Source organism: Mus caroli, unplaced genomic scaffold (assembly GCF_978045245.1).
Source record: "Mus caroli unplaced genomic scaffold, Mus_caroli_1 scaffold_1, whole genome shotgun sequence".
In the NCBI taxonomy this organism is placed as follows: Eukaryota; Metazoa; Chordata; class Mammalia; order Rodentia; family Muridae; genus Mus; species Mus caroli.
In genome coordinates this window covers 35,496,587-35,508,537 of record NW_028227256.1, presented here as the reverse complement: position 1 = coordinate 35,508,537, position 11,951 = coordinate 35,496,587, and the positions used below count along the sequence as shown (strand labels likewise).

Below are 11,951 nucleotides of genomic sequence, written 5' to 3'. Positions count from 1 at the left end.
TCGCGGCTCTCGGCGAGTGTGGCAGCGCGCGAGCCGGCGAGCGGGTGAGTGCGCCGGGCGGGCCCGGGAAGCAGGGGCCGCGGGGGTGCCGGGCGCTGCGAGCCGGGGGAGGGTGACTGGCGGGCAGGCGGGCGGCGGCGGCTCGGGCGCGGCCGGGATGCACCTTAGCGGGCGCCTCTCGTTGCAGCGCGCGGGCGGCCCGAGGCTCGGCAGCGGCGGCGGCGGACACGGCGGCGGCGGACACAGCGGCGGCGGCGGACACGGCGGCGGCGGCGCTGACACCTCCCACCATGGACAGCTTCGACTTAGCCCTGCTCCAGGAATGGGACCTCGAGTCGCTGTGGTGAGTCCCGGTGCTGGCCGCTCGGGGAGCCGCGCTGGCCCCGCCTGCCCTCACCTGGGCCGGGACTCCGGGTGCCCGGCCGCCGTGGGGGTGGGGTGGCTCGGGGACACCCGCCTCGCTGGCCGGCTCCTTCCAGCCTTGGCGGGCTGGATGCACGGCCGCCTCCCCGTGAATTCGTCGGTCTCCGGTTCCGTTCTCTCCCCTCGGTGCTTGCCTGCGCTGCTAGCTCAAGGGGCCGGGGTCTGGCTGCCACAGGAGGAGCGCAGCGGTGGAGGGGAAGAGAACCGATTTTTAGAACGTGTCACTGATGCCTGAGAGCCCACCCCTCATCTCGCAGCCCCTCTCAGCTCCCTTCCTTCGGATTGTGCTCCCTTCCAGCTCCCGGAGAGCCTCAGGCTCACCACCCCTGTGACCCCCTAGAGTTGGTACCTCTACGAAGTGCCCGGAGAGGATGCTCTCTAGCCTTGCGCCCTGCCTGCTCCCTGCGTGGCGTTTGCATCCTTCCTCTGTCCTACCTCACTCCCACTCGAGATGGAAAAGTGAGCACCCGAGGCAGGAGGCCAGTGTGTCTCGGTGCCCGAATTCCGGAGGCCTTGGCCCAGGGAGTCTCATTTCCCGGAGGTTCTCAGTTCCTTTGCACCCTTTCTTCACACATGCCCATGGCTGAACTCCTCACTCTTTTTGTCAAGCTCAAAGCTGGCAGCCTGGAATGCACTTGGGGTTCCAGTTCACGCTATTCTCGCATTAGGGAGAGCTGCTGTAGGTAAATCACAGGTAGATGCAATTTAATTCCAGTTGCAGTTGTCTGAAAAATCCCATTGGCTGCTTCAGCATCCCTCACATTGCCCCCACCCCTTAAATGTTTCCAACCAGCCCTATTCAGGTGGTAAAATTACTGCTTGTATATTCCTGGAGGAACTTGTGTTATGTTTAATATTTACGGGGATGAACATCTGCTGGAACAAGCATATTAACTGCTCTCTGTTCTGCCTCTGGTAATCGCTGATTGTAGAGCTGAGCGGTTCCCTTCTTTTTAATTCAGTAAAGAGTTCACATGTGTCAAAAACTGCAAGTGGTGTGCACATGAATATGCGATGCACAATTTTAAAGCTAAACTGCTTTATGATTTATGGCACATACCTCGATGGCATGTGGGCATGTGGATCTCCATAGTGACTTAGGCTCAAAGTGACTTTATTTTCCTAAAGACAGGTGTAACAAAATAAACTAGACACAGAGCTCACGAATTATCGAGCAGTTTCTAATAGAAGATCCGACGGTGACTACAGCTTGCTCTGCATAATGCTAGCGCCTATAAAACACACAAGGATGGGCTCCAATGTAATAAAACTTGTATATATTACACTGGCAACTTCAAAGAGCTAGTGTAGAGAGAATATGGAACATGTTATTACTCTATAAAAGTTGCTAATTACTGTGTTGCTGCTCCTGGGGTTATTCCAGTCTTTCATTTACAGATACCTATTCTTTTACAGGTTTACCTTTTGAAATATTGGTTTCTGGCACCAATTCAATAGCTTCCCAGATAACAACTGCCTTTTAAAAATGACTTTTGCTTTTTAAAATCTAGGCAGGCTTGTAGTTAAAGGGGAGAACTTATTTTTTGGACGCATGTTTATGCTACTTATCCACTTTCTGGTTCAAATTGAACTCCTGTATGGTTTTTATAAGTTGTATTTTTTTGTATTTGTGGTAATGTGTAGACCTTTTTGGCAAGGGCTCAAGGTGTGTCTTCAGTTCCCAGTAAATTATCTTGAATACTGTCAAAGAATGCCTGCTGAATTGTCTTTAAAATTTTAATATCTTATTTATTTATTTATTTATTTGACCATATTTCTCAACATAGTCCAGGCTGTCCTGAAACTTGCTTTGTAGACTGGGCTGGCCTCAGACCACATAGATTTTACCTCTGTTTCACTAGTGCATTGAGGACATTGCGCCACCACAGCTGGAAAGCATTTTTTTTTTTTAAGCCATTGCACACTCAATCAGATTTGTAAGCAATATATAGTTTCTTGGCTTAAGAAAGCATGTTAGATTTCTTGATTACAGTACAGTAGAACAGTTTGGCGTAAGAGAATGTTTCTTATTTTGTGGATACAGAATTTACATTTACAAAAGGTTATCTTTAGGTAAAGTTAAAGATAAACCAAAGAACTTGGGTTTGCATTTCAAATATGTCAGACATTCTTTTAGTTATGGACCAATTTTTGTCTGACATTTCTAACTCAATTTTAGGATTTGCTAAAGACTTTTATGTTTACAGTTTAGTTTCAAACTCATGCATGATCAAAAACATGTAGTCTCTCTCTCTGTCTCTATCTCTCTCTCTCCCTCCCTCCCTCTCGCTCGTTCGCTCCTCTCTTTCTCCAGCTCTTGTTTGTTTTTGAAAGAAAGTCTTGGTGTGCAAGTTTCACACTCACGGTAATTATCCTGCCTCAGTCTACTAAGTTCTGGGATACCAGGCGCGGGTCCTTCATGCCTGGCACACTTGATTACTTCTGTATGTCTGATATTCCTACATCTGCTATCTTCTTGTTTGAATCTGATAACATCTCAAAAGTAAATGACAGTACTCTCATTTTATAGATAAGAAAATACGAGTTTTAAGCTGTGAGTAACTGTGCCAAGACCAAAAATGACAGTAGGTATTTTAAGTCTAATATTTGCTACATACTTGTCAGAGGCATGGCCATTATATGTCCTAGGTCATTTATTCCCCAACAAGAAACTTACCATGTATGTACTGTTGTTGGTCTGATTTTTACAGAGAGGAAAATTGAGGATAGGTGATCAGGTAGCTTGTCTGAGTTTACACAGCTCTGCCTCAATGAAGAATTAGCTTCAAGGTCCGCTTTCTGATATCAGGGCTATGCATTTTCTAGAGCCCCGCAGATGTCTTCCAGCTGATCAAGAGCGGCTTTGCAGGAATTACCAAGCAAGACCCTGACATCTGCAAGTTAAGGTTGTGTCAAAATATTAAAAGAGACGATCAGAACCTTAAATGGTATTGATTTAAAAAAAAAAATCTGAAAACCAAATGCCATGAGCTAGGAGTGGTGCCTGTTAATTATCTCATGAAATGAGATATAAATTTTAAATAAAGACCACTGAACACATCCGTTTCATCATAGGGGGAAAAAAGCACCCATCTTTGAAGAGAGGAGGTGCAGATTAATAGCCAGAGACTCTTATTTTGATAACAGAACAACTTTTTCTAATTGGTAGACATGGAATCCCGATCAAACAAATTGCACTTTATTAGTTTTGACTCTGGCTTTGAACCCAAGTATGCTTCTTGTACATGCGGGAGAACGAGTCTCACACCACTATAGACAGTATATGAAACAAAAGTATGACCAGTGTGATACAATCAACTGATAGGAGCCTTCGGTGTCTGTCTCCTTCCATACTATCACCCCCCATACAGAAGCACCCATATTTGTGTTTCAGCGTTGATCTTTCGGGCAGGACCTATCAGATAACTGTTCATTTCCACTGTCTGTTAAAACGGAGATGGATGTCCGTAAGAAACATTTTTACGCTACACTACTTCCGGTTTCTACTCTGAAGGTCAGAGAGGCAGAGAAGGGGCTCCTTCTGCATGGGACTCTGCAGCTTCTGAGACCTGAGTCCTAAGCGGAGGCGGAGGCAGTTATCCCATGGAGCAATGCCTCCCTTTGGTTCCCTTCTGCTCTTTCTCTAGAGGTCCAGTCATTTTGGCTCAGCTGCTACCCACATCAGGGTCTCTAAAGTGATGGCCACCCCTCCCGACAGACCCGCTGTTGCTTTTGTTTATTGGGTGGCTGATGTAGGGGATGAGCTGGGTTGGGCATTCCTTGTTAGTTTTAGAGTTGGACAAGAACATAAATGCAAAAGGCAGTTTTCTGTTCTAGAGAGTCAGAAAAGACGACTCCCATACTTGGGACCGGGGTGGATAGTAGATAGGCAATTTTTCTTAATTTTTATTATTATTACTTTAGTTTTTACTTATTTTTTTAAAAGGCTTCCATAGAAGAGGTGGCCTTTGAAATAAACTTTGGGAGATGAACTGGCTTTTACAGATGGTGGACGAAAATGGCATAGGGGCATCTAGAACAAAGGCTTTTTTGTTTCTTGTTTTTTATTTTTGTATTTCTAGGAGTGCTTTTTATTGATCACGGTGGAATTACCTGTACTGTGTATTTTAAACACACAGCCTGGTCATCATGAGATGGTTTGTCAAATGAGAAAAGTTTTCCAAAACTAAGTTATATTTACTCTTCTCTAAATAAGAACACCTTTTTATTCCTAGGGAGAAAGTCAATCAAGATGGAATCATAAATATTAATAAGATCTTGCCTATTAGTCGCTTGACCCTCACCCCCACAGACTTTACATAAGCCAGAGTCCCTACATTTCTGTTCACACAGACATTATACACCCCTCAGGTCCAACCTTATGGGATTGTAATCCCTGGGGCAAGAGAGACAGCTCAACAGTTAAGTGTTTATTGCTTTTCCAATTGACATGAGTTCGGTTCTCAGCACCAGAGGAGGCAGCTTGTATCCACTTATAACTCCATCTCTAGAGGAATACAATCTTCTCTTCTGGTCTCCATGGGCATATGCAGCATACAACCACATGGACATATCCACATACATACAATAAAAAATTCAAAAGGGAAAAGGAATTGTAATACATGGATGTTTCAAAGCAATGCTCATGTGGTAGGCATTGCTATGGGACAGGTATCACTGGCTTAAATATTTTGGACTGAGACTCTGAGTTGATACACATTTAACATTGCAACCCAGCATTCCTGTGAACGTGAGTACACATGACTGAAATACGAGTGTCAGGTGATACCCGGTGATGTACATGGTGCAGTCTGATATCTTCTATATCAAATCTGATATCTTTCTTTTTAAAAATTTTCCCATCCATGGATTGAAGCCTGCAATGTGAGGACACCTCGCATCCCCCATCAGGAGGCAAAGGGGAGAGACTGTTAGGAGTTTAGAGTGCTGTAGGTTGCCGGGATGCTCTGGGATGCTCTTTGTATTCTGATGTAAATTCTACTTCCTGAAGAGGGGCTGCCCCCCACCCCTGCCCCGCCCCCAGCTGCCCCCTGCCGAGAGCAGTGGATCATATCGGTGATCTCCTGTGATCCCCTTCTCCATTTTAACTGGTTAAATAAAGGTTAGCGCCTGTGATTGGGCAATGGAAAGAAATGGTGGGACAGGATGTCTTAGAGAGTGGGGGCAGATATGAGGAGGAAAAGGGAGGAGAGAGGAAGAGGAGAGGAGGAGGAAGTGAATACGGAGCAGAACCATGTGGCCAGGAGAAAATACAAGTAGCAGTGCTAAGTCTGCCCAATCTGGACATATAGCTTAGGAATGTAATAACCAGATTGTGTGTTTTTTATACGGGCTTGTTGGGGTTGGAAATTACTACAGCATTAGAGAATATCTATGCACATAAAAATCTGAAATACAAAGCAGATACTGCCCACTGGAGGAGGCACGGGCACATCCTGTTGAGGGAGAGTAAAATATTCATGGCTTCGTGGCACTGAAATGTATTCTGAGGAAGTAGAATTTCAGGAGGAGGAAATAAAAGGGAAGAGAATCCATGTGGAAGGAATAGCGCAAATAGACATGGAGGCAACAAAGCGTGGTACTTATTTGAACATAAAGTTATAGCTAGGGCGGGATGACGATGGACTGCGCTCCCACCAGGTTGCTGGGAACCAACAGTATCCTAACTTGCTGAAGGTGCTTCCCGGGGATCAAGTGATGCTCTTGATTCTTTTCAAGTCAATCACCCGGAGACATGCCCAGGACAGCGTCTACAAGGCCCTGGGCTTCCCAGGCTTTTCATGTCAGGTGCCTCCAGAAACTTCTCATCTTGGCACTCAGGTTCCTGGACATTTTCTTCCATCGTTATCAAATTTTAAGCTTCTCTCCGTCGCTTTTCTCTCTCCTATTGGGTCAAAATGGCCCACAAGGCATGATTGGAGAGCTAGGTGCATGCATCCTGAGTTTCCTGGAGGTATTTCAAGGAGAGCAGCCTTGGTAAGCTACCTACACACCCATTGGCTGAAAGTGATGACATAGTCTTTGGAGGAGGCTTTCATTGGTCGAAATTGTTTGCATACACCTGCCTTGAGCACGAGAAAGGGGTCTCAACAGGCTCCAGGGTGAAATTGTTTTTTGAGAATCCTTCCTTTCAAAAGTGTCAGTGTGGAGAAAGCCGGAAGAACATGGACCCTCTTGTTTGGTGAGAGGCAGCGACCCGGATGTGGCATGGGTTGAGAACAGTTGGGTAGGAGGGCTGGTTAGTTCAGGATGTGGAAGTTGAGGGGTGCTGCTGGCGTGGGAGACATACAAGCGTTGGAAGTCTTTGGGTTTTAATCAGATGCCTCTTGGTGACAATGAAGACGCTATTACGTGTATGGAAATGGTTCCTTCCTGTGTTCCAGATTCTCTTTTGTGGAATGTAGGAGGGTTAGAAAATGCTAAGAATCTATTTTGGGAAAATGTCCCTGTGAGCCAGAATGTCTAATCAATGACACTGCAGATTAGCAACTCAACAGGCCCTTCCACTTAACATAGGTTAAAATAGTAGTCAAGTTAAACAACAGATCAATTTCTCAACATGAAGTACTAGGTTATTTTGTGTGTAAATGGGATTTCAAGACTTAAAATAGATTTGTCTTAAGTTTTCCTAGTTTGGGGGAAGAAAGCCTGGGTGGCAAAAATCAAGGCCATAAAAGAACATATTAATATCGTTTGATATAAAATCCTGTTTCCTTGTTTTATTCCCAAGCAAAAATCTGTAAAACTTACTTTCAACATTGGCGGCTGTTCCCTTTTGTCTGGAAATGTAATTGGAGATTTTGAATTCAGCTGGCTTCAACCTTGCTTTCTGTTGGGCTCTGGACAGCTCAGCTCCCCCCACCCCCAGTCTAAGTCTTGGCTTAATCACTTAAAAGCCATAATGGTGCTTGTTCTGCTTGCCCTACCTCATCAGGCTGTGACGTTCCATAATAAAAGCATCAGCTACTCCATGAGGGCCAAAGATGCTTCTTTTACAGCCTTTGCTTCCTTAAAATGTCTTTTTTTTTTTAAATAAACAAAGAAGCTTATTGAAGAAGGACCACATGGGGTCTGCTTCAGCTATATGTAAAACACACAGCTCTTGCCTCGACATTGCAACCCAGGGACACATTTGAGTGGAGACTAGTCTTTCCCAATTTTGTGTCATAGTGCAATAGATAAATGTGGCTGTACTAGTGACTTATTTAGACATGTGAAGCATTACATAATCTCCAATGTTTCACTAAGAATGTATTGTAGTACTAGCCATTACATCAAATGACTTCATTTGGTACCGTGGGTCCCCTTACAGTATGTCTAGCTAATGGAAATTTAGGTTTAGTAGAAACAAAATACTGTTATACCAGGCTATGAAGATACCACACCACCTAACTAAGAGGTGAAATGAGTTTTAATCTCAAACCACTACTACTTGGGATAAGATAGGGAGCCTTGGGTGTCTGAAGGTGGTGGACACCGTGGGCGGTTGGGTGCGGGCCGAGGTTGCCTATAGGGCAGGGTACTGTGTGAACATTTATCAATGATGTGACTGAGGCCATGTGAAAGCATGATTACCTGGACAAGTGGACCAGCAGCGGTTGTGGGCTATCTCTGGTTGTGGGCTATCTCTGGAACTTTGTGCTGATTAGTTCTTATCACATCGACACACACTAGAGTCACTTGGAGAAGGGAACTTGAATCCCAGGACATGCTTTCATCAGACTGGCCTGCAGGCTTGTCGGGGTAGCATTTTCTTGACTGCTGATTGACTTGGGAGGGTCCAGCCTATTTGGGTTGCTGCCTCCCCTGGTGCGTATATAAGATCAAGAAAGCAGGCTGAGCAAGCTGTGGAGATCAAGCCAGTAAGCAGCATTCCTTTATAGTCTCTGCTTCAGCTCCTGCTTCCACGGTCTGGTCTCCAGCTTTCTGCCTAGGCTTCCCTTCAGGATGGGCTTGTAAGCCATACAAACCCTTTCCTCCCCGAGTTGTTCTGGTCCGGGTGTTTATCACAATGACAGGCAAACTGGGGTAGACTCCTTCCAGCTGCTACAGTCTGAGCCCACTCCCATTACTGGGGGGGGGGGGGCAGGAGCCAGACCACGCAGAAGGCATTAATTGTAGTCCCTTGGGTATCTCTCCACTGCAGTTTTTCCACTAACTTGTGAAGAAAGCCAGGGAGGGGACTTAAACTTCTTCATAGAATTTCTCCCCAGGAGGCGCATTGTTAGCGGAGGTAAACAAAAATGACTGTAATTTGGAGACCACACTAACATATCAACTCACAGTTATGTGCTTACCTTGATACTGAAAATAATTTTATTTTTGCTTTTTTTATGGGCAGGAAATTAGTTTTCAGAACCCCCCTGGGGGTTGTAATGCGAGCCTGTTAGTCTTAGTTAAATTTTTCTTGTCATACCTGGGCCGTTTACCTCAGTTAGGAAGTGAGAGAACACATTTTCTGTCAGTGTTCATTGAAATGTTAATTAGCAACCTGACAGGTAGACAGGGAAAAAAAAAAAACCTTCCTGTACTAGATCAGCCCCAATTCTGGGAAATAATCTGTTTTTGTTCTTAAATTGAAAAAGTACATTTTTATTTTTGTTGTCTTTTGTTGTTGTTGTTGTTGTTTTTTGGTTTTTTTTTTTTTTTGTATATTTCTGTAGAAGGTATCCAGAGGATTAGGGACCAAGGAAAGCTGTTTTGAGAGTAGAGGTCAGTGTACTTAATGCATCAGGGAACATCCTAACTTTAAAGTGTATCCAGATAGCCCAGGGATCTTGTTAAACTATAAGAGGAACACTGTTTCCTAGTGCCAGGAAGTTATATTTAGAGGCAGCATTTATTTTATTGCTCTGTCCTTTTTAATACAATTCATTGAGTGAGAGGGTGGTTACTTGTATCCTAGGTTGTTGAAACAGACATAAAACCCTGAGTAAACAACTTGGTAACAAGTAGGCTAATCACTTTTTATAGCTATTCAGTACTTGTCAGTTCTCCTTGGTCAGCTGTTGCTACTGCACCTGAGGGGGACTCTGGGACTACCTAGATGGTCCTAAGACCTTTTGGATCTATGGGGACTCTAAGGGAGACTCAATAGCTGCCCAGAATGGAGACCAAATGTCCCTGTTCATTCTCAGTCATGCTGCCTTTGGGGGAAAAGGGGTACAGGTCAGAGTTTAGGGATGGCAGCAGTTTACAGAATAATTGCCCTACCTGGTAGCCAGAGTCCCAAATGACAGCTTTCCCAGTGTCCTAGGAAAAGTCTCAACTCAAGCTCCATGAAGGGAAGGTTTTGGATTCCTCAGACAGAAATCCCAGACACTTCTATCCCAGTGTGACCAGATATGTTCCACTCTGCCATTTCTCTGCCAGAGAACCGCAGAGAGGTGGGGAAACTTCCCCACAGTTTCCCTGGCTAACCCAACCCTGTTTCAATAGAAAAATAAGTGTACTTGGGATTAATAAAATACAGCATAGTTAACGCTGTGTATTCTGTATGATCTGTGGGAAGGTCGTTAGCTTAATGTCATTAATGAGGGTGTCCTCACACATGTACACACACGCTTCCACTTCCTACAATTTAAACAACTCAATGTTTAGGAGTTGGAAAAGAAAAAAATGACTTTTCAGGAATAGTGGGTCAGATTGAAATCTGTGGCCTTCCACGAGGCATGCCAATTGGTGCAGGTAACACTTGCAGAAGTATTTATAGTGTTGTTAGAGCCTCAGATCTTGTTTGTGTTCCTTGTGGACATGCTACTACCTTGTGTGTCATGGAGTGCTGAGCTACCTGACTAATTGTATATTACTATGTCTTGAGCTTGCAGTGTCTTCTTCTAAGATTTATTGTATGTATGTATGTGAGTACACTGTCGCTGTCTTCGGACACACCTGAAGAGGACATTAGATCCCATTACGGATGGTTGTGAGCCACCCTGTGGTTGCTGCTCTGAACCACTGGGCCATCTCTCCAGCCCCTTGTTATTTTCTTCTAATTTACCTTGTTTTATATTGTGAGGAAGAGGAGACTGTTTTGCACAAACTAGAGGTAAGGTGAGCAAGTGGCCAGTTACTGGTCTGGCTTGTATTTGCATCATCAAAGTAATGCATTCACTTTCAAGGTGTAGAGAACAGTATTGACAAGCTAACAGTATGTAATAGTTGGTCATAGAGACAGTCCCCGTTATAATTAGATAAAGGACCTAGAGCTTTGTTCTGTTGGGTCAAGAGATCTTAAGAAGAAAAATAAGTGAACAGTAATCAGTTGGGTGCTGAGCTTAAGTGGCACTGCACAGGCAGCTGGTTCAGGACTCTTGCTTTGGTGCATCAGCAGGGCCCGGCTTGCTTTTTTCCTGTGGGATGGAGTCTGTCATTTCTTGGAACTTGAGCTGTGCAAAATGTGGGTAAAGCTTGAGGACTTGAACTCGGTCTGAGATGCAGGCATCCCTGTAGTGCCAACTCTGTAGTTACCTACGGAGAGAGAGAGGTCGTGTGTTTGGGATGCTGTGGGTAGACAGATCTCACAAGGATGCTGATCTGTCTCCCTAGGATGCTGATGTCCTTCCACTTTCCGAAATGCCCCTCTTCTGCCCTGCTCGGAGGTAGAAACAAGGACTCAAGCGAAATGAGGGCTTGGCACTGCAGACCCTCCTAAGGGAATATGAATGTTATTTGTCTGCTGAGAAATGGACTCCACCATCCACTGTGCCAGTCAGCCGTCTTTGAATGCCTTCTCCCTCAGGTTAAAAGTTCACCTCCATAGTCCTGACCCTGGGACTGGGTTGTAGCCTGTGGTACATCTGTGCCTCCTGGGCCCAGCTTACCGTGGTAGAAGTGAAGAGAGGAGAGACCAGTTCCAAGCTGCCAGCAGAGCCAGCAGTCCTTGTAGCATGGCTGATCCAGGAGGATGGGTCATTCTTGTGACACAAGGACTGTCCATCTGTCTGTCTGCTGTCTGTCTATCCTTGGAGATAATTTCTCCTTCAAAGCATGATGGAGCTTTCTCTTGCTTGATGCCTTTTCTTCCATTTTTAATAAGTAGAATTTAATCTTTTGGCATGATTGACCGGAATTTGTTTTTGTTTTTTTGGTCTGGGAAAGCTAGTGAATTTTATTTACTACCCAGTTATCACTTTGCCTTGGTTTAAAACTCTAACATTGAGTAACAGGTTCCAAGTGCAGTTAGACGTATGGAGGGTCAGTTGGTTGCCTCTGGCGGATGAGTAAGAGCTCTATATAACAACATGTGTGTGCAGAGGCCATGATGAAACCGATTGCTTTGTATGCTAATCTAAATGGGGGGGGGGAGAACGACTGAGTATATTTATAGTATGAGAGGAAATCTAGCATTTTTAGTTTCTAATATTTAGATAGATAATTAGTTACATAAATTAATTCATATTATTTTCCTTACTTCTATCCCTCAGCAAGATGAAAGCAATATTTTAGAACCCTAAAATACCATACACAATAATGCAGCACAGTATGTGTAGAGTCCAGGGGGCTCT

At 44.7% G+C, this 11,951-nt stretch overlaps 1 protein-coding gene across 5 annotated transcripts in view; it reads left to right on the top strand.

The window, feature by feature from the left end:
* The first annotated feature begins 228 nt into the window (after positions 1 to 228).
* The window catches only part of Aff3 (ALF transcription elongation factor 3), a 440,706-nt gene continuing 428,983 nt past the window's right edge, over positions 229 to 11,951 (top strand). For all 5 annotated transcript variants that reach the window (XM_085836589.1, XM_085836598.1, XM_085836585.1 and 2 more), the window contains exon 1: positions 229 to 343. In XM_085836589.1, coding sequence (XP_085692715.1) covers positions 291 to 343 — 53 coding nt within the window. In that variant the 5' untranslated portion in view covers positions 229 to 290. The remainder of the gene's footprint in view (positions 344 to 11,951) is intronic.